Source organism: Pogoniulus pusillus, chromosome 20 (assembly GCF_015220805.1).
Source record: "Pogoniulus pusillus isolate bPogPus1 chromosome 20, bPogPus1.pri, whole genome shotgun sequence".
Classification (NCBI taxonomy): Eukaryota; Metazoa; Chordata; class Aves; order Piciformes; family Lybiidae; genus Pogoniulus; species Pogoniulus pusillus.
In genome coordinates this window covers 18,575,658-18,602,399 of record NC_087283.1, presented here as the reverse complement: position 1 = coordinate 18,602,399, position 26,742 = coordinate 18,575,658, and the positions used below count along the sequence as shown (strand labels likewise).

The 26,742-nt window shown below is 40.4% G+C and overlaps 1 protein-coding gene across 1 annotated transcript in view; it reads right to left on the bottom strand.

The window, feature by feature from the left end:
* Positions 1–595: 595 nt before the first annotated feature.
* Positions 596–26,742, bottom strand: part of MMP2 (matrix metallopeptidase 2) — a 39,297-nt gene continuing 13,150 nt past the window's right edge. Inside the window, exons 6-13 of the mRNA XM_064160402.1 lie at positions 24,754–24,927; positions 21,662–21,835; positions 18,940–19,095; positions 17,065–17,218; positions 10,738–10,874; positions 8,946–9,105; positions 5,407–5,516; positions 596–4,187 (exon numbers count right to left, since the gene is read on the bottom strand). Coding sequence (XP_064016472.1) covers positions 4,084–4,187; positions 5,407–5,516; positions 8,946–9,105; positions 10,738–10,874; positions 17,065–17,218; positions 18,940–19,095; positions 21,662–21,835; positions 24,754–24,927 — 1,169 coding nt within the window. The 3' untranslated portion in view covers positions 596–4,083. The remainder of the gene's footprint in view (positions 4,188–5,406; positions 5,517–8,945; positions 9,106–10,737; positions 10,875–17,064; positions 17,219–18,939; positions 19,096–21,661; positions 21,836–24,753; positions 24,928–26,742) is intronic.

Sequence of the window (26,742 nt, the reverse complement as noted above, 5' to 3'; positions counted from 1 at the left end):
GAGTGTAAATCTCAGTTTACTCTCAGATGCCATCTTGCTCCCACTTCTGTTTTAAAAGGCAATGTTTAAAGGAGATGTATTTTGAGTAATAGTATGTGACTCCATCAGGCTTAGCAGGCAGAAACCTTGCTGGCAGCTTTTGAGACTCCTCTGCTTTGGCCTGGCTGTGCTATTTTTCTGACAGAATCTCACAGTTTGATTTTTATTTTGTTTTTTAGGGGTGTTCTGCCTGTATGTTTCTGTACTTAGTACAGTTCCCTACATTGAAATGCCTTCGTACTTGTAAGCATTTTACATAAGCAGTCTGGAACAAGTCTATTTCCCCTTACAGATATAAATCTCTGCCATTTGCAGTGATCCCACATGGCCCAGTATCTGCTCATTTGTTGGCTTCATCTCTTCCAAAAGATGAAGATTGTTCATTCAGCTGGTCTTTGCAGCTAAAAACTTGCACATCTGAGTTTGTAAATAGAGAGAATTTGTCCAGAACAGGCCCAAAGGACCTACTTCCTCCTGATTAAAAGAACAGCACAGTTACAGTCAATTGCTTAAATTTATGGGTAACTGCTGCTTTGTAAAATCATGACAGAATAGCAAGAGGAAAATGTGTTTTTAATGAATACAGAGTGTTAGCGAGGCACAAAGTGTTAAGCATGATTCACAGTTCAGGCTGCTGTGTCTATTAAGGGTTTAAACTATGGCATTTCATTATAGCCTTGGCTGCCTCTTCTATATTGTGACAGAGTGGTTACTAAAGCACTGCCCTTTCCTCTGTTGGATCAGAACTGCACTGCTGGGTGCAAACAGCCTCTCCTACTCGGAACTGACAGAAAATTGCCTTCAGCTCAAGGAGCAAGACTGTGTTGCAGCAAGCCCTGTACAGTATGTGTGCAACTCTACCCAGATACCAGAAACTCCTAAATGATCCTGACTTCAATTTAATAAAACTACAGAACAAGTTAGTAAAGGATTTGAGATAAAGACTTATGCTTCTTATGCTTTTGGCTTTTGTTTCCTCCTCTGTAAAGAACAGAGGTAAAAATCTTAACTCTGTTCTGAAAATACATTAGGAGAACAGATTGAGGGCAAGAAAGGCAAAGGCAGTGGCCTCAGTGGCTGTGCCAAAGAAAGGTGAAAAGAGCAGGACTGAGGAGGACAACTGGGTTCAGCCAAGAGTCCAAAGCTGACCAGAAAAGTCCAGAGTTAAACAGGGAAGCAAGTCAGTGGGCCAGATCAGCATAGGATGTGGCCAGGTACAGGCAGAGCTACAATCCTGCTCAGGCAAGAATTTTCCATCTGATGGTTACCTCATTACTAACAGGAAGGAAGAGGGACAGGAGTATTTGGTAAGTGTACAACTTCTTGAATTACGGCCATATGGGAAAGAAAAGCATCCCTAGATGCAGAAAATACATCAAAATAACTAAAGTTTTTTCTCTGTTATCACAAATAGGTGATACTCTAGGTGAAACAAGTTGTTTATGGGTTCCAAAAGTAAGGCTTTCAGACTGGCTGCCAGCAAGGGGACTCAGCCTAAAAGACCTTTTCAGGACACGTTTTGTGACTTTTGGCATTTCACAGGTCAAATGAGAAAGGTTAATAAGAAGGGTCAGTATACTAGGCAAACATTCCAGTTCACAAACAGAAACAGATGTGTGTACGAATGTCCTGTGATAAGCTTAAGGTTGCAAGTCTGAAACTGAACCCAAATAAGTATGAGTTGGTTTAAGGATAGAAAGTTTGTTTCTGGTTTTCTGCCAGTGATATAGTAATTGAAGAATGGATTTTCACAGACAAGAACAGAACAAGAAGCTGAGCAGAACTCTGTAAATCCACCAGATGTGCAGGCTTTTGTAGGATTGTGATATTATTACAGAAGGTAAACTAGTAGATTAGCCAATGTTGCAAAACATGCACGTAAGCTGTAGATGAGAAGGAAACTGTTTCAGTCATCAGTGGAAATCTGATTTAGCAAGTCCAGAGCTGAAAAGGCCCTTTGGAAATGTTCCTATAGTATATCTATATTTCAGAACCCTTCCATATTAAATACAGCTGGTAGAGCATGCAGTTTGGGGCAGCATTACCACAAGAACATAAAAATTGTGAAGGGATGGTTATTGAGGATGTTTAAATTCTCTAGGGAGATATTATTGCATCATTCTAAGGAACTCCTGGCAGTCATTAAAGCTACAAATGGTTTCAACACTAGTAGAGGAGGATGTCTATGGTCAGGACAGATCATGCATCCCTGCAGTGGATCTATAGATCCTACTATCCTGAGAAGGTTTGTTTTCGGCTTTATGTTGTTGAATCTGGTATAGGGCTGACTGGGAGGGCAATTAATGATTTCTAGAGAGGAAAGCAATGCTCAGAAGAATATAAGACATCTTTTAGTTTGGCTTAGATGGTTTATCCAGTAGTAATTAACAAACTGTCCCAAATCTGGGCAGCATGTGATGGGAGGATGATTTGGCAAAGGCAGCTGTTTTAGAAGTGGTGTCTTTTCAGAACAAAATAGTAAAAAAACTCCACTTAGAGGAGGAAAGCACTGAGTGTAAACATGAAGTTGTAGAGCATGTGAGAAGAAACTGGCCAATTACTAACTAGTACTGTTAATCGTGAACTCAGCGTGAGAGATGTGTTGAGAAAGATCTGAGTTGACCACTTGTGTAATGCAGTCTCTAGTCTCACAAAGCTTTTCCTATGTGTGAAGTTAGATAAGATTCGTGGCCAAATGGCATCTGATCTATCTCATGGGCAGAACTCAGGTTTTACATCTCCATTCCTCAAGCATTCATTCCCTCGAGGTAACATACACTGCTGTGTCTATACGCTTCCTGTCAGGGTTATGGTGAAGTAGCTTGCTAGTAAGGAGAAGAGCCTGGGTAATAGACAGGTGCATAAACTGTTTTCAGGAGGCAGCAGGCTTTGTGGAGGCCTGGAGTCATATAATCTCTTTAATGTGAAGGGCTGCAGTTACACTTTTGAACTAACAGAGCAAATAAACCTGGGTTTCTAAATAAATCCAGCATGTGGTTGTATACTGGGGTGATACTGTCTTTCCTTGGACAGGTATTGCACTGTAACATGCTACTGAATTTCTAATTTCAGATGATACGATGAAGCCTGGCCATGAAAAGTGTTGACAGTGTAATTTGATTTTATTTGTAGCACTGGCACTTCATGTGTGGGACATTCTTTTCTGGTTTATTTTTTGTTAAATGAGAAATGTTCCATCAGATTCTGAAAAGAACATTTCCTGTTGCCCAAGCAAAAAACACACACACAAAAAAAACCCTAACAAAAAGATCCTCAATATTACAAAGAACAGAAAAATAAAACAAGTTAAACAATAATACTTGACTTTTATGTATAACGCACTGACTTCAAAAATCTGAGTCATTCCATCCATATAAACAAGTTATATAGTAGTAACAAAGTGCATGAAGCAAATTACTGAATTTAACTAAGGTATTAAAATAAAAAGTACTTTAAAACAATACTTTAACACAGTTTCTTGCCATGATTCCATCATGCTTCGACACAAATCAAATCCTGAGGCAACCCGTGCCTTTGACAGTCTTTCTGGTTTACTATGTAAATAAGTGGAAATAATGATCAAACTCACAAGAGGGTGGAAAACATCAAGACAAACCTTCTATTTATAACAGAGTTGTATTTAAAAAACCCCAACAAAACAACAAACAAAAATCAAAGTGCACTGCTGGTACATCTGGTTTGAGCCTGTTTGGGTGAGTGTGTAACACAGGGGTGTATCCAGTCTCCAATGCTTTCAATGCTTTGATTAAGCACCAAGAGAATCAAGAGTGGTGGATGTTCTGTTACTAGCATTACTATGACTAGCATGAAAACTGAAAAACTGTACCAGAATAGATACGTAAACATCTTCTGTATATTGAGGAGGCAAACACTCTTAAATTATCTGATGTGTACAGTACTGGTACTTAATGTTTTGGTGCCACTACCAGACTGGTCCAGTAATTAGCATTCAGATCTATTTCTAATTACAGATAAGGCATATAACGAAAAAGTAAATATTTGGTTATTAATATCTCATACAATTCAGCAACCCAACCAGTCAGAAGTTATCTTGCCAATTTTAACAATCTTCAAACTCTTGTCTTCCATTTGTAAATAGTACTGATCTTTGAAAAAATAGGTATATCCTGTGAAGGTAGAGAAAAAAAAGCATACTCAGGTTAGGTAATTCTTGATCAAAGCTTTTTTGTCTGACTCCATGAAGCTTATTGAATTAGAAGACTTAGTTCCTGAAAAATGTATACACAATAGAAAATATTTACTTACAAATGCATAAAAATTTCCCATCCTAGAGAAAAGGTCTTGTTAAAAGCAGCTTGAAATCAGGTTACTGTTTTGTGAGCCATAAATTTCTGGGAAGAAACATTTGCTGGCAAAATAGATGTTGAAAGTCTAATTGAGTCCGAGACTCATGTGATATCAGTGCTGCTTCCAGACATTTATATGTGTTTGTGCAAAACAAGGACACTTAAAATCATGGGCCAGGGTCTCAGCTGCAAAATACAGCCCATTTGTGCCTGAGATCAAGGAGATTTTTGTTTTTGAGTTATGGCTGTGTTAGAGCAGGATGATGCTGAAATGGGGCTGTGACTGTATGCTGGTACTGAGGAAGCTATGGAGCTGTTGAGAGGTTTGGCAACTTCCAAGCCATAGGAACTGGCCTGGTCATGCTTTCTGGCATTAGGACATCCTGTGCCTCAGACATTGGGTGGCAGGAGTTGCTTTAGTTTCTGTCTCAAACTGTACTAGAAAGAGAATTCTCCACACAGCTGATGTTGTCCATGTCCCTGAGCTTTGGGGACATCTTGACACAAGATGTGTGTGTCCTGTCTGACATTTGTGTTTCTAGATGTGTTCACCATATCAGTGCAAAGCAGTAAGATGTTTAAAGACACTTAAACAAGACAGCACATAGGGATTGTCTGTCTGTTTGTTTTTTTAATTGAAAGAGAAAAGGCAAGGTAGGCAAGGGAGAAGATGCTGCTAAAAGCTGTTTCTTGCCTTGTTAAGCTTTGCAAAGTGTTCATCAAGGATGTAAATGATAAAGAGTAGTAGCAGATTGAAGTTAAATGAACTTCTTGAAAAGGGAAATCTGCATAACTAATTATTTGCTTGGATAAAACTGTTCAGATGAGGTTGTTTTTTCTAAATGTTTAAACTGTGATTAACATCATGTTTATCATCTGATATTTAATGAGAAACTAAAGAGACAGAACTTTGAGCCAGTAGTTTGCAAAGCTGTGTGGCAATCTGGGACAATTTGGCTCCTACTCATGGACCACAATAAGTTTGACAACAGATGAATAAGAAAGCTTATTAGTGACTTAAAACAGAATGACAGCTTACCACTGTCACTAAGACCCAGGACAGCGTCGAGGTTATCTGGAACGCCATTCCAAGAGTCAGCAATGAATTTAGGGGATGCCAGCTCCATTTTCTTCTTCTCTTCATTGTACCTGAAGTAAATTAAATCTCTGCATTACAAATCTGTATGTAATGTTAAAATTTAATATTTTTTTCAGGGACACCTCAGCAAATGTGACTGGATAAACCAAACAAATTTAATAGCTGAGATTCTATAACTGATTCTATTTCATTATAATTATTCCAAACTCCTTTAAATGCTGTGAGATTTTTACATTTTTCCTTTTGGAAATGCAGCTCTGGCTGAACTGAAAATACACTTTTTAGTCAAAACCCTTTGTGGAAATGTAGTTTTAAAATTCCAAACATAGTTCTAGGAAGAGTAACTTACTTTTTCAGGCAGCAGCCAACCTCTGAAGACAGCAGATTTTCATGTGAAATGAAAAATCTTATTTGCAGTATGCTTGCCATTCATGCAATTGATGGATTGCTATTAAATTACTAATACATTTCCCTAACATTTGATTAAAAAACTACTACATTCACAAAGTGTCTCACTGATGATGAACAGATAAACGCCAGGCTAATACTATGTGCTTTGATGGGGGATGGAGTGGAAACCCCAAACTGCAACGGCTTTTACAGTCTGTGCTTTAAAGAGTTAAAGCTCAGCTGATGTAAATCTACCCAACTCCATGGAAGTTGGATTTAATTTACAGCTTCCTTTGGAAGCTGTCTGTATCCACATCTGCAGGTGGTCAGCTGCTTCGTTTTACTGTGTGCTCTCCACTGTAGAAAGCAAAGAAAGCCTGTTTTGCACTCCCATAAACAAATAACCAGGGTCTCTTTTTCCATGCATGATTAAATAAATGTCCCAGGCATGCAAGATCCTTGAGAGTGAAGATAGAAGGAGCAGGACTGTGCCTTGGTTTCTCTTTTTCTGATTTGTAGATGAGAGTCATTGCTAATCAGGAATGGAAATGTCCTAAGGAGCAGTGACAAAGGGATATAGCTTGAACCGGGCTTCTCATGTATACAACACCTCAATCACTCTGCTCCTTAGGAGCAGTGGACTTCTGAGAGGACATCTTTCACTAGGACTGGAAGGAGGGAAGCATTCATTTCTTGATTTCTATTTGTCCATAGCTGTGTGTATCTCAGGTTAGCTTCCCCTCATGCATGTATGGAACTACCTGAATTATATCCAGACTTACACTAGTACAAGTGAGCAGTAGGTTGGTCCAAATGAATTTAAACGATTAATTAAAATTACTTACTGTTGTTTTTTTTCCCTTGTATGGTTACAGAAAACCTAGTGCCTTGTTGGGTAGCTTTAAACTTCACCTGTAGAATTTGAGCCAACTCTGCTTTGTCTCCTTCGCAGAACTTTGTTTTGCTTAGCAATCTTGTTATAGTAACACTAAAATAGCTTGAGGCTGGAAGCAGGAAGAGAAGGCAGCTTCCAAAAAATCCATTTAAAGTAAGTGTGATAATGGCACAGGAAGGACTATGGTATGTGGCTGTTTTGCTTCTATGTGGTAGGGTCCTTGTATAAAACAAAACAGCCACATACTTACAGATTATAGTGTCTGTATTAAGCAGTTGCTTCCCTCTCCCTCCCAAAATAGTTGTCAGCCACTTGTTTTCTTCTTTATGCAGTCTCTTAAGGTTATTTTGATTCCTTAAAAACAAATCATACATTCTGCAGTGATTGCAATTGCTAAGAAACTTTGATGGAAATACTGTCTGTGGTTAGAGTGATTACTTGAAGGCTCTGGGGTATGGTTAATCATACCAAAAGTTGGTACAGAGGAGAGCAGCAGCATTGCTAACTCACAATCTGTAAGATTTGGTAGGGATCTGAAGTATTGCAAATTGCAAAGTATTGCGAGCAGAACTACTTGCAAATGTTTAAGACAGTCTCTAGAATAATACCTTAAAAATGAATAACATTCTTGAGCTTTTAGGTTGGTGTGCTTTTTTTTTTTTTTCAGATAATGGAGAAGAGTACTGTCCTCAGAGCAATTGAAAGTTATGATCAAGTGGCAATTATGACCTAGTGAAAGGATATTTTATTTACTTACAGGAATCCACAGCCATTAAGGTATAATAAAGACACCCGATTTGATCATAACAGCAAATTAATGCCCACATAAAATGGACTCAGTTACAGTGAGACTTGCTTTGATATTTTATATAGAGCATCTGTCAAAAGGAAATCTTATACCTGGCGAATCTTTTAGATTTCTGGTTGGTGTTCCTAATGTTTAACTTTCTCCTGCATTGTCAGTCAGTGGATGGTTTGACTTTAAGCCTATTGTGCAATGTCTGCATGACTGAAGTCTTGTTCCTGGAAGAGACATCTGATGGTGAAAGCAGGATTTAGTGCCTCTGTTTTCTTCTCATGCTATTCTGATGGGCGGCACAGAGGTAACTTGCTCAGTTCCTCAAAGCACTGAAGTGCGTTGAGTGTTTCTCAATGTGATCTTTTGTGCCAGATCTTCCATCTTGCCAGTTATGATAATGAAATTCTATTGAATACAATTAGCTGGCTCTTCATCATGTGTAATGTAGAATATCTATTTCTACCACATTAATAGCCTTGAGACATTTTTAGGGCATTGCTCCTTAATCTAGGAGTCCAAGATATTTCTTGGATAGAGTGTAGTAGCAGGTCAGTTGAGTTTAGTTGCAGTATATTTTGGTTCTCATGCAGTCTTGGAACAGGAACCTCAATGCAAACACAGTTACAGGCATTTGTGGAGCACCACATCTGTGGTGTCCTTAGCAACAGAAACTTTCTGAGCATGTACTGGAAAGATGAAAAGGGTTGTAGAGACCATCAGAATGAACTGAAGCTAGGATTTTTCCCAAAGTACGAACAGACACGCTGCTTGTGATTAGTTCAAGTCTCTTCAGTGCCAACTCTATTACTAGAGCAAATGTGTTAGTGACTGGTACATAGGCTGCTGAAACGATTCACAGTCATGCCCAGGGTGCTCTGCTAGTCACACTTCTGTTTCTTTCACACCCAGCAGTCCAAACCTGATTCTCAGTGAAAGAATTTCAAAGACAATCTGATTAATCTTTGACTAAAAGTGATTTGAGACCAGTCAATTTTTAAGGAATTTCTTTTGGAGTTTTTTCCTGGCAGTTGAGCTGACAGCAGGAACCACTCGCCCCTGTTAAGAGTCTGAAATTGAGATGGGGCAGTTGGTGACACGTAAGGGTTGGGAAATGGGTTGTTAGTTGTGAGCAGCCTGGTACACTTTCAGATATCCTCTTCCACTGCAAGGTGTTCTCTCCAAAACATGCCGATTCCCTCCTGAAGTGCTTTCCCAGCCGTACTCCCTGGTTCAGCATCCTCACTCTCTGCTACTGTCAGTGCTGTCCTGGCAGCCCCCATGTTGTGTTCCTAAAGAATGAATGCCCTGCATTTGGTTCATGCCTCCTGAACCTGTAAGCGCTCAACCCTAGAGACACAGCTTGGCTAACAGCATATCACCACCAATGCATCTTACTTCCAGTATCTGTCTCCAGCAAATATGTATGTCCTCTTGTTTCTGCCCCAGTTGAAAGCCGCATCAACACGCTGCACATCAGGGGGTAGTCCCAGGTTGGTGAGTTTCTTTGGATAGCCCCTATCCAAGTTACTGGCTGAATAAACCCAGTACTCATTTCCTAAGGAGGGGAGAAAACAAAGCAAACACATGGAGTTTATTAATCAGATGGAGAGAAGTAGTTATTCTGTGCTTGATCATGCCACTTTTTATTGCATTGACTGTCTTCATATTTAACCACTGTAGTTTAGAGTGCAGGTGCACATCAGTGCAGTGTGCTCTTGCTTCCTCCCTTCTAAGATGTCTTGTCTTTGAGGCAGACACTGTCTTAGTACAGCTGGATTATATTAAAAAAAAGAGTTAATATTGATAGGCTTTTATATGATGAAGATGGTCTGAAACAAGAAGATGGACTGTACATTCTGTCAAATGCAAAAGCTCATGTTCACTCTTTCTTTTGTTTAGCAATTTTGAGTGATTAACAGGAAGCTTTGGCCCAGACCTCCTGTTTCTCAATCTCTTTTGTCATACAACATTTTCTAATGTCTCTCCAAATATATACTAGTGGAAGGTGTACTAGTACGTGGAATTATAAGGTACTTAGTAAATACCCTCATGTAAAAGCCGTGGAAAGATCTGCTCATCAAAGGCTGTTTCTTGATTTTTCTGCTAGTTGGAAAGGAAGTAAAGCATTAATGTGAGAAAAGTGTAAGTGTAGCCTTTGAGTTCCTGAGGAGTTGCTATTTCACTACTTGGGAGCAAAGTGGTGGTCTCAGTAGTATTTTAAGATAGTTGGATTGCATGTAACTTTCAAACCATTGTTTGTTTCTGTGATAGTTGTTAATTTTTTTAAAAGTATGTTGATTACATTTCCCTGGAAATTATGAAGAGAGGGAGAGAGGTTTATATATAATAGTATTACATATTTACTGTATGCAGTATTTAAAATGTTTTGGCTTGCCTGAAATAAGACTCTTCTAAGCTTTTTTATTTTTTTCCCTTTCCATGTAAACTGAAGCAAATGGCCTTTGAGCCATGTGGAATAGATTATCATTACTTTTTTGCCTCCTGTACAGAAAATGTACAGCAGCAGTGCCCATATGGTTTTTACATGATCGGAGATATTTAGTCATATTTTTAGTAGATACTGGAGCCCAGTTTTTGCTGGCTCAGGTTTTCATGTTGAAAACAGCTTCCCAGCTCCATGAATTTGGCCAGTACAGCTGAACCATGTGTGTGACTTGAAATGACAGAGATGTGCTTCCTGTTACACTCCTCTCCCATGGAGACAGCTAGCAGGGCTGCCTGTATTCTCTGCCTGATGAGCCACCAAGGCAGATACTTGGAAGTCAGAGTGGAAGTCAGTCTTTGGCAAAGACAACAAAACAAGGAAAAGCAGCATATGCATGAGATAAAAACTTTAAATGAGAGGAAACAGAAGGAGAACAGAACAGTAACTGATGGAACAGAGCTTCCACTGCTGTTGCTTTTTGTGTCAAATAATTAGTGCTCAGCCTTGTTTATTGTTGAATGTGTCTTTCTAGGTACTTACTGCTCCCCTTTGTTGTAATGGAGGCTCAATGTTGTTCAGACCTCCAGGTCCAGTCTTTGTCTTAAAGGGATGTTTGAGTTTTGTCACTCATCCCTGCTGGCTCACCTGGTTCTCAGGCAGGGTTACAACGTGGAGGGAACTGAACTCGAATGCAACATTTATCCAAATAGCTACTTATATTCTTAAAGTTCAGAACAATACCTGAGAAAAAGACAGCCTTCTCATCCTGAGGGGCCTCATAGACAGCATCAATTTTCTCTGGCAGATCAGGCCAGAAGGTAGCAACAAGAAGAGGACCTGTGGGTTTTCCTCGGGGGTTAACAGTCCTCCACATGAATCTAAAGCAGAACAGAAAATGGTGCAAGATTTACAATGAACCAATTCACCAGCACATCTGGTTTTCATTGTTCCTGGCAAAGGTCATGTAAGTGTGCACACACACAGAGACACACGTGTTACCAGCAGTGCACTCTTGGATCTCTTTTCCTACAGTGGCCAAAAAGCCAAATCAGTCATTTAGAAACATATTGCTAAAAGAGTTGTACGAGAAATCGCATGTTGGACTAGAGGTGAAATCGCTTGCATTGATTGCTTTGGAGTTCTTTTTGGGGTTTACATCAGGGCAAAATGTATTCTGTACTTCCAGGATAGAAATCATAGAATCATAGAATCAACCAGGTTGGAAGAGACCTCCAAGATCATCCAGTCCAACCTAGCACCCAGCCCTAGCCAATCAACTAGACCATGGCACTAAGTGCCCTGTCCAGTCTTTTCTTGAATACCTCCAGGGACGATAACTCCATCACCTCCCTGGGCAGCCTATTCCAATGGCAAATCACTCTCTCTGTCAAGAACTTCCTCCTAACATCCTATTTATACCTCCCCTGGCACAGCTTGAGACTGTGTCTCCTTGTTCTGTTGCTGGTTGCCTGGGAGAAGAGACCAACCCCACCTGGCTACAGCCTCCCTTCAGGTAGTTGTAGACAGCGATGAGATTACCCCTGAGCCTCCTCTTCTCCAGGCTAAACAACCCCAGCTCCCTCAGCTTCTCCTCATAGGGCTTGTGTTCCAGGCTTCTCACCAGCTTCATCGCCCTTCTCTAGATACGTTCCAGTATCTCAATATCTCTTTTGAATTGAGGAGCCCAGATCTGGACTGAACAGGGGAAGAATAATCTCCTTCGTCCTACTGGCCACACAAGATTCTTGACTGATTAGAGCTCTCCTGGTGTGCAGAGAGCAAATGAATGAGTCTTTGACAAAAGCAGACATTTGTACTCTGTGAATTGCTGTTGCAATTACTATTGTAGTGACTAAAAGTTCAAATTTAATAACAGTATATCAAACTACTTGGAAGTGAGCTTGGCTGTAAAAGAAACTGCTAGCACTAAAAATGTTCATTAGAGAAATGCAAAGGGTAATTTATTAGCTATTTTATGGAGAAAGAGGTTCATAATTTGATTTAAGCTTTAAAAAGCTGTAATTATCTTTAAATGGCAGAGCCGAGGGCTTTTGGTATTAAAAATGGCACTGCTATTTGCTCCTCCGAAGAATGAACAACTTTTTTTCCCCAGTTGAACAAAAGTTTTGTCACAGTCGTAAAATGAGGGGAATCAGTATAGTGGCTGGTGGGGAGTCACTCTTGCACTAAGCCAGAGCTATTGCATTCTCAGGTCAAACAGCTTTGACCATTATTACATTGCTGAAGCTCAATGTACTCCTGGCATCTCGTTTTTTTGCAGAGTATAAATAGTCATCACCCGTCCCTACCAAGAATAATTAAACCTTTGAGAAGCCCAGGATCTGAAGATGAATTTTGGGTTTGTCTAAAACTTGGAGGAGCAGTCCTAAATTAATTCCAATAAATTGCAGTATTTTTATAAACAGAAGTTTGTCTGCAAACAGGAACTAGCTAGGACAGATACAACATTTAGAAACACATTTGCAAGTATGATTAGTTGTTGCATTCTAAGTTATGTTAATCTGTAGTGTTTGATATGAAGAAGAGCACAACTGGCAAGTGCATTGGGTTTTTTGTCTCTTAATTAAAAATACTTACTAATTTAACCTGATATACAGTTTTCATAATTAAGATAGCAATGTATGAACTTGTTCTCATCTTACATACATATATGTATTTTTAGTATGCACAGGAAGATCTCTGAGCATAGCTCAGTATAATTTTCATTAAAAAAAAAAAGCCAGGAATAAGGCATTTAGAAAGTTACTCTTGCTCTGGACAGTTTAAACAGTCATTTTAAGTGTTTAAACATAAATAACATTTGTGTTTAAACATAAATAACATTTGTTTCATGCCTCATTTCTTCTTTAGACATAAAAGCAGATCCAACATGATGTGAAATGGAAATCTATATAACAAATTTTCTTACACTGCATTCCTAAGAGTAGCTCCTTAAAAAACCTAAGGTACAGAATTCTCAATCAGATTTAGCCCTGATCTGTGGCTGAGTCAGCACTAATAACTGCTGTCTGCATGAGTTCCAAACTTTGCAGAGCCAACAGAGAGTTAAACACCAGGTTTTTATTACAGCAGACATTTCAAGGGGCTTGTTAAAATGGTGAGGTTTTCTCATGGAAAGGGAATCTCTGTCAAAGCTGAAGTGTCTTTTAGTTTTGAATCTGGTAGGAGAGATTTTTATTTCTACTCATCTTACTGAGGAAAGGGTGACATCTTTAGGCTTTCTAATTTCACTTTGAACATGTTTAAAATGTTTTAATTCATTCAGGTTAACTGTTGATATTATGTTTGTAGACAGATTTAATACTTTGTCACAGTAAGTGTTTTAGATTTTAACATAATCAATACTTGCAGATTAGCATTATTGTTGTTATTGTTACTCTATATAGTTATGTAAAGGGACCAAATCAGTGGGCCTCTTTTAATGTTAGAGTAGTCTTGAGAAGTTTGAATTTTTGTTCACTTTCCGATCAAAAACATCTGTGTAACTGCTGCATTCAAGCAGTCTGGTTGTTTAAAGGGTTCTGTACCCAGTAGAAAAGCTTAACTGTTCTCTATGGCCAACAGCACCTCCAATAATTCCCTTTTATTTCCTTAGTCTGATGGAGGAGGGAAAAGTACCTTTGGAAAGCATAAGTCTGATCTGACCTCCTTTTGTTTTTCTCTTTCTTTCCCTGTGTGATCTGAGAGCCGGATGCTATGGTCATTTTCATGAATCATAAAAGTCACATGGCAGATGATAGACTTTTGTTTTTTGAATTCCAAAAGTGAGTCATAATGCTGCTTGCCTGAGACTTGGAGAGCTGCAAAATCGACAGACAAAGCCACTCTAGTGCAAAACAATTCAATAGTTGTCTGGTTTTGCTCACATTAGCTAAAGCATGAGTCAGTTTGAGCAGATCATTTTGGTATTTGCCCAGTTCTTTGACCAGCTGTATCTGGATGTGAAATACTTCTGTTTTGTTTGAGTTATATGGAATTACTGGTTTTTAGGAACAGACTTTAAATTGTTCCTTGATGGATGAAACCTTGCACTATTGCCAGTTTGGGAAAGCAGAAGCCAGGTCGAGGTCTGCCTGAAAAACAAGGCTAAAAGTGAGCGAAAGAGGATCACAATGCTGTGTATACTGTGGAACACTTTTTCCTGCTTGAGGATATGTTCTTCATCGGAGGTTGGGCTGTCTAATTGACTATGCTAGCAAAACTGGGCACTGGTTTTGGCATATGTTAGGCCAGCATGGCAGGGCCAGTTTGTGCGTCTTGTTAGTGGAAAGACCTGATGCTGGCTTTCTGTGAGGATGATTTGTTGGTACTGTGGGAATATTTCATGACCGAGAAAGGGCTGTTTCTTGCCATTAGGGATCACTGGATTTTAAGGAATCTTAGCCTGCTACTGATGGGGCCAGGAGGAATAGTACAGAAAGGTATCACAGATATCCCAAAAGAACCCTTTGGGAACTGCAATAAAATATGGGGAACATTATGTTTTTACAGCCAGAAGTTCTAAATCTCATTTCTGCATTGTTAAAGTGCGAGCCTTGTGATAAAGATTAAGTCAGACTTCAAACCCAAAGCGCTATTTCGGCTGTCTCATAGATGGGAACTAGAAGGAAATGCACTGAAGGAATTACTGTAAAATTACCCAACTGACCATGATGTTTTATTATGAAAAGGTGGTGAGTACACTTAAACTGTGCAGCACAGTAATAAATCCTTCATATCCTCTAGATGAAAATTTAAATTCAGGGGAGATGGCTGGACTTGACATGATCAAGAGACACAAATAACTATTAAATTGCTGTTTTGCAAGGAGAATCTTGTTTGTTCCTGCTTTCATTAACATTTCAGCTGATGTCTGGCAAGCAGCAATGAGCAGGTGATCTGTAATACTTCCATCAGTTTCAGGTGCTTGCATATGTTTCTGTATCATAGGAGACAATGTTTGAGTTAGACACATGTAGTGAATGTGTGTGGGCCCAGATTTCAATGGCTTTGGGAGACAATGTTCAGGGTAAGTGAGGATAAATGATTTCAAATTGAGCATTGATTTATGGCAGGGAAAGTGGAGCTTTGGTTTCTCTCACCATATTGCTGCCAAGTGCTGTACTCCTTAGCAGATACTCTTCGGTGCTGAGCAGCTGGATAATACAAGCCCTGGCAAAAGCAATGGGAGCTGCAGCTGTGCAGCCACCTCATTTTATCAGGAATGCCTCTGCTCTTGCATCAAAAATGCCTTTTGTGTCTTTTGCCTTGGAGACCTTGTGCACATGGAACCTATCCCAACCACGAGTGCCCTTGATGTGTCAAGCAGCCGTGAGTCACATAATGCTGTTATTTAATGAGTTGGGATTCAACCTGGATTAAAACACCCAGGAACAAGACTTTGTTCACAGATTTCCATGACTGTATATTGTGAACATGGGAGAGGAACAGATCTTCTTTAGATCAGTCTGTAATAATGAAAGTTGTGCTAAAACTGAAGGTTTGTTGAAAATGTTTCCACAGTGGAAGAGGCATTAGAGATTATTTCCTCTGGCTTGGGTTGAAGTGTTTTTTTGGGGGGAGCGTTTTTAGAGGTTGAGATTGGAATTTTCCTGCAGTCAAATGTGAAGCTTTCCCGTGTAGTTCAGACTTTATGAAAGGAGATCAGGAAGGTCAGTGCTTCCAGAGCTCTACTCCACTGGAAGTGATGTGATTACCATTGCTGAATCGTGGCCCTTGTAGGTTTTGCTGCAGAAGGCATCTAGAAATATTTTGTAGGATATAAATCCTTCTTTGGCAGGCAACGTTAATGCATCTTTTCCATTGCTAATTTTGTGATTAACATTACAGATGGATAAATCTCTAAAGATTTTGGGGGTCATATCTGGTTTGCATAAGCATTTAGAAGTTTGGATGTGTCTCCCATCTACTTAATTGTTTTGAATAACCTTTATGCTACTTCACAGAAATCAGGAGGGCTGACACTGGGGTTTATTTTTGCTCCTTAATTTGTAATTTTGGGCATATAATGAGAACAGGCTTTTTAAAGTAAGGCTTGTGGCATTTCCTTGTCGTGATCTTAGCTAGAATACTGTCAGCCCAGTTGTCATTGCACTATCCCAGAGTAGTGAAGAAAGTAGAAATTAATATCCACTATGTAACTGCCTAAGATAATGATAGAAGTTGAAAATTCCAGGCTCTCAAATAAGTTTGAGAGTAGCTTTAAGAAAAGATGAATTTATGGCTTAAACATCTCCACTCTCTCTAATTACAGACAATAGTTTGGACGTGAAGGTGGTTTGGAGTAGTCAACATGGATTCTCAAATGGGAAGTTGTGCTTGACCAACCTGGTTACTTTCTCTGATGAAATGACTGGCTTGGCAGATGAGGGAAGAGCAAGTCAGAAAGGTTTTTGACCCTATTTCCAGTAAGATTCTTATAGAGATGCTGTTGAAGCATGGATGAGGGAAGCAGACAGTAAGCTGGACTGAAAATTGGCTGACTGGCTGGGCCTAGAGGGTCTTGCCTCTATGAGAGGCCAGCAATGGGCAGTGATCTCCAGGCATCAGTACTGGGTAGAAGACTGCTTAACATTTTCAGCACTGGTCTGGATGTTGGGGCAGAGTGCACCCTCAGCAAGAAAGTCTGTTGATGACCCGGAACTGGGAGAGTGCTGATACACCAGGGGGTTGTGCTGCCATCCAGAGGGACGCTGGCAAAGGCCAGTTCAAGGTCCTGCACCTGGGGAGGAACAGCCTCAAACACCAGTACATACTGAGAGCCAAAAGGTAGGAAAGCAGCTTTGTGACAAAGAACATAGGGGTCCTGGTGGAAATGAAGTTGACCATGGCCCAGCAGTGTACTCTTGTGCAAAAAAGGCCATATGATTTAACCATGCAACCAGAATTTCCTATCTCTTTCTCTCAGGGCTGATTAGAACACTTATCTGTCTCTGAACACACAAAGGGAAGGGCAGAGGTTGTGTCTGAGAGTAAATGTCTAGGTTTTGATGACTAGGTTTGACAGATTCCTCTACTTCCAGTTGGTAAACAATTTATCTCACTTACCTATCTTTGAAGAAAAATATTTCTCCTCTAATTTGTGCAACTCCATCAAATACAATGTCATGCTTGCAGAGCTCTGGAGTGACAGGTCCAAGGGTTGGACGTGGGCCTGGCCCTGGGCCTGGCCCTGGTCCAGGTTCAACATCAGTTGATACTTCTGTAACAGTGAACAGAGAGATTCTGTTATGGTGCAGTTGATTGCCACATAGGACACATAGAAAACAGGAATTACAATAACATCTAGAAATAATCTGGAGGCAGTGCATGAAGGAGAAAATGTTTTCAAGAAGAAGGGTTTTCAAGTACAGCTGAGAAGCCTGTAGGTTCCTGTCCTACCTTCATCTGCTGTGTAGCTGCTTTCAAGACACTGTACCTGTGTGAGTGTCTGCATGTGCTGAGCTGCCTTGGAAGATATTCAGCAATTACTATACTGGGTTCAAATGATAACAGCACATTTTTCTGGCTTCTAAAAAGAAGAGAAGTGAATTTCAAAGTCTACCTATCCAGAATTATCTGCTGAGTGGATTTCTCTTTTTTCTAGAAGTGCCAGTATTTTGCAAGTTATAAAAATGCATTTTGATTCATTTGAATGGCCTTTCTGCTCTGATCAATAATCAAAATGTGCTCTTCAGAACATGCACCTTGCCATCTGGTTTATTTTATTTTGTTTTATTATTTGGCTGCTGCTGTATTGTCTTATGAGGCATTTGCCTTTTTCCAGAAACATCAGGTTAAGTTACTGTGTGAAACTAAGTAGAGTGTAACTGATCTGAGGTAATTATAGTGGAAGAAAACAAAGGGGGTTTTGAATACTTGTTTTATATAGAAAGCAGTTTGCAAAGGGTTATATCAGTGATAAAGATGCAGGAAAGATAGTTTTGTCTTGGGCTTTGAAGTGTGCCTTGAGAGAACTGGGTTAAATTCTGAACTCTATCAAAGATATGCTGTATGAGCTTGGAAAATTCACTTAACCTTGCCCATGTCTCAATTCCCAGTCTTAATTAAAGCAGCTAAGAACAAGGAAAAAAAATCAAGATTCAAATCAGATATTTGATAAAAAGGCATCTCACGTGGTAATAATTTTGCTGTAGTCTTACTACAATTTCTGAGGTGTTGAATAGTGTAGAATATAGTCACTTAGAATTAGGAAGATATCTCAGTAGAAAAGTGAAATGGTATAGATTTTACTTTGACTGCTTAATTGACTGTAGCATACTTGTGCATCTACACGGAATAAGTATATGTGTGGAAAGAACTTTAATTATAACAATATTTATGCATTGTACTAAGAATGTCTGTTGAAAAAACAGTGTTTTAAATATGTACCAATATCAAAATACTTAAATCCACTTTTTCTCCAGGAGCTTGCCAAATACCTTTACTTCAAAGTATCAGCTCCCACACACTCTCTTAACATCTAACATCAAACGTTACTGTGAAGGTACAGCCTGAATTGTGGGAGGGCAATGTGAACTGCTTCCAAGCAGGGATGGGGAACAGCTCACATCCACCCTTACAAGGAGCTGCAATCTAGGAAGCTCATAATGTTGTAGACAGTAAATACCCAAAGCCATTCGTATCAGGTATTTCAAGCTAGAGGAAAGCCCAACATTTCATTGTCCCACTATAGGCTAAGCTAAAGGTTTGATTTGTACAGTTTGATGGCTCCTGTTAATTCAGTAAGTTGAGTGACTCCCTGTTTTAAAATTGTAGTGTTGGACTGGAGTGGTAGCAGGAGGAAAGCAAGAGGAAAGGAACAGAGAGTGTTTCTGGCATTGGTGGTATTGGCAGCATGCAATTCACTGAAAGGGTGGAGTCCCAAATTTAAACCTGTGCCGCCTGCTTTTTAAGAGTTGTGCTGGCAAGGGAGGACTTTACCGTATAGCTCCTGGATCCCTTTAATGTCATCCTGAGAGAGTCGAAAGTTCTTGGTGTAGGTGTAGATAGGGGCCATCAGAGCTCCTGGATCCTCAGAGTGCTCTAATCCCATAGCATGACCAAATTCATGAGCAGCAACCAAGAAGAGACTGTATCCTAAACAATGCATGAAGACAGTATTAGCTGCTTGCATCTCGATGGAAGTGTACCATGCAGGTTGTTCATACTCTTATCACTTTATTTTGCTTGCTGCTCATCAAAATCTCCTCATAGAAATGGCATAATTGGCATTTTCAGGCTCCAGTGGTGAATGTCATACATACTTCCAGCTAGGACTTTTCATTTGAGAGATTCTAAAACCTGTGGCTGATGTATGCTGCTGTCTCACATGCAAATGACTTTTGACCACAGTTTAATACTTCTGCGAAGAAAGGGGAAGTTTAACAAATAAAATCACATTTTTTTTTAAAGATAAAAGAATTAAAGTTGCATTCTAGACCTCAAATCTTTACTTCATGAAATGGCATGCAAGTGATAAACAGGTTTGTGTAGGTGTCTGTGAACAGAGCCTGAATCAGCACTGTTGTACCAGATATTGTCAGGTTAAAAAAAACCCTTTTATCATAAGCTAGCATTTTATCAGTTATTGTACAGGGTTAAGTCTCCAGGGGGAGTGACCTTGAACCTGACCCTAGGTGGTCGTGACCCCTCCCCAGGAGTGGATCTAAACACTAACAGGTGATGGTTAGCTTACTCCCCCTTCCTGCCTAAAGATCTATAAAAAAGCAGGGGGGACTTCTTGTTCTCTCTCTCTGTGTGTGCTCCCTGCCTCCCTGCTTACCAGCATCACCATCCTGTTCCTGGTTCTCTTTGTTTTACCACATGGCTATCACCCACGAGGCAGACAAACCCATTGCCATCAAATATCTGGTTGTACTTACACATTTTGTATCTTGTTTTCCCTTCCCTATACCTTTGTATCTTCCCTACCTCAGATACCTTTAATTTATTGTTAAACTTTTCTTCTTTTAACTTCCAAATAGGAGTGAAATTATTTATTTGGGTGTGCTTACCTTTCCTCTTTCTACAACTAATTCTTTTCTTTTGGGAAAGAAGGGGGAAGAGGTAAGGGCATTTTATAAATTGTTATTGGTTCTATCAAATATATTTGAGTCTCTGGGAATTTAAATCAGAATTGAGACAGTTATGTCCAGTCAGTCTCTGAAAAAAGCCCTGAATCTAGCATTTGTTTGTTGCTGTAGTTAATTTTACCCATGTTACAAATAAGGACAAAGATTAACAAAATAATTTGAAATACTGCTATTCAGTATTCAAACTATATACTGGCTCTTTCATTTTTGAAACATTTTTCATCTTTGGCCAGATCAGTCAGAGATGTATTAATTTCTTTTACATTTAGCATTTGATCCTAATTGGACCACCATCAGAATATAATTACGGGCAATAAGGCTGGTCAGGGGTCTGGAGCCCTACGAGGAGTGGCTGAAGGAGCTGGAGTTGGTTAGCCTGGAGAAGAGGAGTCTTAGGGGGTACTTTTTCACTGTCTACAACTACATGAAAGGAGGTTGTAGCCAGGTGGGGGGTCAGTCTGTCCTCCCAGGTGAAGAATGACAGAACAAAGGGACACAGTCTCAAGCTGTGTCAGGACAGATTTAGGCTGGATGTTAGGAAGAACCTCTTTGCTGAAAGGGTGATTTGCCATTGGAATGGGCTGCCCAGGAAGTTTTGGAGTCACCATCCCTGGAAGTGTTTAAAAAGAGACTGGATGTGGCACTTGGAGCCATGATTTAGTTGATTAGGCAATGCTGAGTGATAGGTTGGACTTGATCTCAGAGGTCCTTTCAAACCTGATTAATTCTGTGATTCTGTGATAATTAGTGAAACACTATAGAATCATACAATGGTTTAGGTTAGAAGGGACCTCAAAGATATCCAGTTCCAGTCCACCGCCACAGGCAGGAACACCTCCCACTAGAACAAGTTGCTGAAGGCCTCGTCCAACCTGGCCTTGAACACCTCCAGGGAGGGGGCATCCACAACCTCCCTGGGCATCCTGTTCCAGTGTTTCACCACCCTCACAGTAAAAAACTTCTTCCTCACATATAGTTTAAATCTCCCCTCTTCCAGTTTAAACCCATTACCCCTCATCGTGTCATTACAAGACCTTGTAAATAGTCCCTCCCCAGCCCTCCTATAGGCTCCCTTCAGATACTGGAAGTCCACTACAAGGTCTCCTTGAAGCCTTCGCTTATCCAGGCTGAAGAGCCCCAACTCTCATAGCCTGTCCTCATGGGACAAGTTCTCCAGCCCTCTGATCATCTTTGTGGCCCTCCTCTGGACTTTCTGCAATAGTTCCATGTCCTTGTGTTGGGGGCTGCAGAACCATACACAGTATAGTGTTTGTAGCTTTTAGTCCTGGAAGGAAAACCAGGTTTATTTATTTATTTTTTAAAATACTTTGATGCTTCACAGTCATAATTCTAGAAAATAGAAAATCTGAATGCTCCAGACAGGTGAGCTCTGGATCTGACTTTAACAACAGTCACACATTTAGATATAGGAGGTTTGCTCGGATTTTGGACTGGGGAGAGAAGTACTGCAAGCAGGAGTGAAAAGTATGAGAACAAGGTCATGGTAAGTGTGGTGTCATCGGTGTGGGCACTGTACAGTTCCCATCGTGTTGTTCTGGCAGGTGTGTTACCTTGGTCTGGACAAAAGCCCCACTTGCGGTCATCATCATAGCTGCCGGTAGAAGCACACCACAGTTTCCCATCGTTGCGTCCTGCGCTCGTACAGGACTCGTATTTATTCCCGAGGAAGATGAAGGGGAACACGCAAGGAGCTCCCTCAGAATTTCCCCCAACTGTAGACATAGCTGTGGAGAAAGACAGGAAAACAGTGAGAAGGGAATCCCTTTGTGAGATTAAGCTGATGCATCTGTTTCTGAACTACTCATTAGAAACAGAAGTGTATAGGGTTAACACTCCTGGTGGAGTGACCCTGAACCTGACCCTAGGGGTCTTGGCCCCTCCTCAGGGGTGGGCCACACTCCAGGTGATGGTTAGCCCACTCCCCCCACTTCCTGCGGTATAAAAGAGACAAATGGAATGTATAGGGTTAACACTCCTGGGGGAGTGACCCTGAACCTGACCCTAGGGGTCTTGGCCCCTCCTCAGGGGTGGGCCACACTCCAGGTGATGGTTAGCCCACTCCCCCCACTTCCTGCGGTATAAAAGAGGAGCACTTCCTGCTCCTCGCTCTCTTGCTCGTTCCTCCTCTACCTGCGTTCATGATCACACACACACTGATACTGCACACCAGCCACGAGGCAGAGACACCATCACACTACTCGGGTTGTATCTATCCCTGTTTTGTATTTTGCTGTTTTCCCTTCCTTATCCTTTGTAAACTCCCCTACCTCCAATCCCTTTTTCTAAGTTATTGTTAAACTTTTTCTTTTTTTTTTAACTTCCAAATCGAGTGAGATTGATTTATTGGGGTGTCCCTACCTTTTATCTCTCTCCCTGTCTTTTGGGGAAAGGAGGGGGAGGAGGGGAGGGCACTCTATAAACTCTATAAATTCTATAAATTGTCATTGGGTCTACCAAATTTATAAGAGTCTCTGGGAACTTGCATTTGAACCCAAGACAAGAAGGCAAGCAGAATATCTGCAATCCTCCTAAGAGCATGAGGAATAAGACTATAAGTAATAATAGAAAAACCTGCCTGACACAGAAAATAGAAAGTCAAGGCGTTGCCATTGCAATGACCTTGCCAGTGGTTTGAGTGGGAGCAAGAATGAGCCCTGGACTTAGGTTCAGAGCTCTGAAAAAGCAGCAGTTAATAGCGGCTTGTGGAAGGTGATTGCATAGCAAGTATCTTTTGATGGTCTCTCCTGGTGATGTTTTAAAGTGTGTCTCAAATAGATCAGAGGTAGGTTTAGTGTCAGAAAGGTTAAAGGCCTATTGAGTATCTGACTGGTTAGTAGGTGTCTCACTGAGGTATAGGCTTTGAAGTAAAAACCCAAAACCCCAAAGGTTCAGGAGTCATACTGAATAAATTGAGGAATTGTTTTGTTCTGACAGCAGGTTGAAGCTTAAAAGCATATGGTTTAAAACATTTTCTAAAGAAAAAGAGATCAAACATGAATGATTTCTTTGTTTCTAACAGCCATTTTGGTGAAAACTTGTAAATTTTTCCTCTAAGTTTGCTCTCATTTGTGCAGTATATGGATGGTAATAGATAAGAAATAGCATTTGTTTATCAATGTGCAAATATTTTCTAAAGGGAAGAAGGTGCAGCTAAATTCAGTTAAAGGTAGGTATCGTAAGTAGAATATGAAAAGAATACAAAACTCCGGTGATATAGACTCTAGATATATTGGTTCTTGGTTATAACTATTATGTAGCTTCTCCTCTTCTTAACTGTGTAGCAAGTTATAATGGATGTGATACTTTTGGAAAAAAAAAAGATTTTAAAAACATCTGCAAGGTAAAATTGAAGGGTTACACCTAGTGAGTGGGGCTAACAGGAAGCCAAGTACCAGTACCTCAAATCCCTATTGCAAATGGTTAGGCCATTTTCAAAACACTCAAACTCCAGGATGCACACAGGCTCAAAAGTAGCATCAGGGTGCTGTGGGGTGAGTACAGCTTCCCTGTGGCTCTGTTGAAAGCCTGGGATATTAGAATTGCCATAGCTAACTTACACAATACTATGGCTCTTGTCTCTATCCTAGAATCAAACATCTGCCAATCTATATGGGGCTATAAACTAATTTTTTTCCTTTTATGTAATGAAACTCAGGTTAAAAAGTGTAAAACTGTGTAAAAAGCAGAAATCTATTTTCCTGGCTAAACCATTTCCTGACTAAACCATTTCACTTAGTTCTTTGGAATTCCTGAAAAGATCCATTAACTCCAGCTTAACATACTAAACAGGATTTCTTTTTTCGAGTGTAAATGCTAAGTTTAAACTAAAATATTATTCATGCTTTCTTCCACCACATGAGATTTCTCTTCCAAGAAGAAAATGAACAAATTCTATTTGTAATTACCCTGAAGTGGCAGACATTTATTCCTATGGTTCAGTGACATTTATGTATCCTTGATAACCTTAGTGTGTGATGGCATGTTGTATCATTTATGTACCTTGTTCCCCTTGTAGTTACTCCCTTTTTCATATCATATCATAGAATCAACCAGGTTGGAAGAGACCTCCAAGATCATCGAGTCCAACCTATCACGCAGCCCTATCCAGTCAACTAGACCATGGCACTGAGTGCCTCATCCAGTCTTTTCTTGAATACCTCCAGGGACGGTGCCTCCACCACCACCCTGGGCAGCCCATTCCAATGGGAAATCACTCTCTCTGTGAAGAACTTCTTCCTAACATCCAGCCTATACCTACCCCGGCACAACTTGAGACTGTGTCCCCTTGTTCTATTGCTGGTTGCCTGGGAGAAGAGGCCAACCCCCACCTGGCTACAATGCCCCTTCAGGTAGTTGTAGACAGTAATAAGATGACCCCTGAGCCTCCTCTTCTCCAGGCTAAACAGGCCCAGCTCCCTCAACCTCTCCTCATAGGATTTGTGTTCCAGGCCCCTCACCAGCCTTGTTGCCCTTCTCTGGACACGTTCCAGCACTTCAACATCTCTCTTGAATTGAGGGGCCCAGAACTTGACCACCTATGCTGAAACTGCACATAACATCACTTCTGTGGTGAAGGTGTAGAAAAGGAGCTTTGTTACTTAGAACAAATTAGACTGTTCCATGCAAGCAATGTTCCTCATACCAGTTTCTGGACAGAATCCATATTTCTTATCTCTATCGTAGTCTTCGGTGGTTCCACACCATCGGTACCCATCTGTCCTGCCTTCTGTTGTGCACTGGTCATAGGATTGGCCCTGGAATTTAAAGGGAAATTTGCATGGCTGCCCGTCACCATTGCCGCCCATTGTAAAAAGTGCTGTAGGGATAAGGAAAGAGAAGAAATGTCAGTACAGAATGCTAAATGTCACCAAGAAACCACCGTGTGCCAATGGTAACATGCAAAGGGTTTGGTAGAGATTAGACAACTCTCATGTTTGGTGCAGTTTGCACTTCAAGTGTTTCCCTTACACCAACAAGGAGCTGCTTTGCCAAGACAGGCAAGGGATGTTACCATCTCACAAGCATATAGAAAGATGTGGCTGATTGATCCTTATAGATGAACTAGGAATGAAGAAAATTCTACCAGGCTATTTGAATGTGATTTGGTATCCTTTGTAGCCTACCTGGAATGAATACACCTTCTTGGAACATTTAGTAAGGATTCTGAGAAGGTCACTTCTGTTCCTTAGTGCTCTGCTGATTCATTTACCTTACATTAAAAATGTTCACTAAAATGGCAAATTCTGTATTGAATTGTGTATTAGGTGACCTCTTTATCCCTTTTCTGCTCCCAGTTTGAAGTTACAGCTCTAACTCAAATGAGTATGTGGGAAGGCTTGGCAGATTATTTCTAAGTTTACTGTTGTTGTTTTGATGACCAGAACATTTTAGCCTTGTTGTCTTTGTATAGGCTTTCAGGGCATTTGCCTTTGCTCAGTTGATCCACTGATGGGAAGAGACGTTGTTGTGAGTGTGCTTCACCTTTTACAGTAGTAGTAATACATAAAAGCCCAGGACTTTTTCTGGCTGAAGGGTGACTGGGAAGGGTTCTAATGATGGGGTGTTGTGACATGAATGACTCATTTTGCCTTTTCCACTTAAATCAGTAGTTGGGCTTGATACCAGGGGCATGAACCAGTGAGTTACTGAAGGAAGTTATGGTCCCACTGGGCAGAACACTTGGAGCTCTGCAGACCTGTCTCACGTGCCTGAGTTCACTGAACCTCTGATCTGGCTGAGCATGTGCATCCTGGACAGGGCAGCAGCCACACAGAGGTCTTATACCTGTGGCCAAAGATAACTGCAATGTCCACTGTACCTTCCCAAGGGAGAAAGCAGATGTTTTCATTTGTCTAGGATGCTGCCACAAATTAGGAAGTACGCATCAGCTAGGACTGTGGCTATTGGGAGCAGAGAAAGACTTTATTTTTTCATAAAGGAAAGACAGAATTGGAAGGCAAATTAAACTGAGTTGTTTAGATGACTCATTTACTGCATGAGCTGCTCCCAGCTCTAGATCTGGCAACCTCTGTAATTTAATAGCTTTTCTTTCTTTTTATTTTTTTTATTGGTTTAAATGTGGTTAAGCTGCAAGAACTTTATGGAAAGTCAATCTCTTACTGCTTTGCACAGAGTCTTTCTGAGTCACAGTCAAAATGCAGTTTTTCATTTTTCTCAAGGTAACATCATGTGATGGTAACAACAACTGTTTCTTAAGTTTTCAAATCCTTCTCCTTGTCTTAACTAGAAAACTCTTTGCTTTAATGTAAATGAAAGTTAGAAATAAGAGACTAGGTTGGTTTCCCCCAAAACAAAACAAAGTCTTTGTTTACTTGAAAGGGGATGTAAAAGAGCCTGACTCTTGTTCTGATCATGGTAAGAAAAAGCATTTAAAAATTAATGAAGATATGATGATGTCAGCAGATTCAGACTGGACTGCACTGTTATCTCTTCCTAGAAAAAACAGCCAGTAGTGATGTAAGGAAACATCAGGCTGGAAGGGTGCTTAAAATCCTGTGGCACAGATCCAAGGTGGAGGTACCTACAGCTTCATGAAGGCTCTGCCTGGGAGACTAGTTGAGCATCAGTCTGCAAGGTCTGTGACCAATGTGAGAGAGGTACAGGCAAAGTA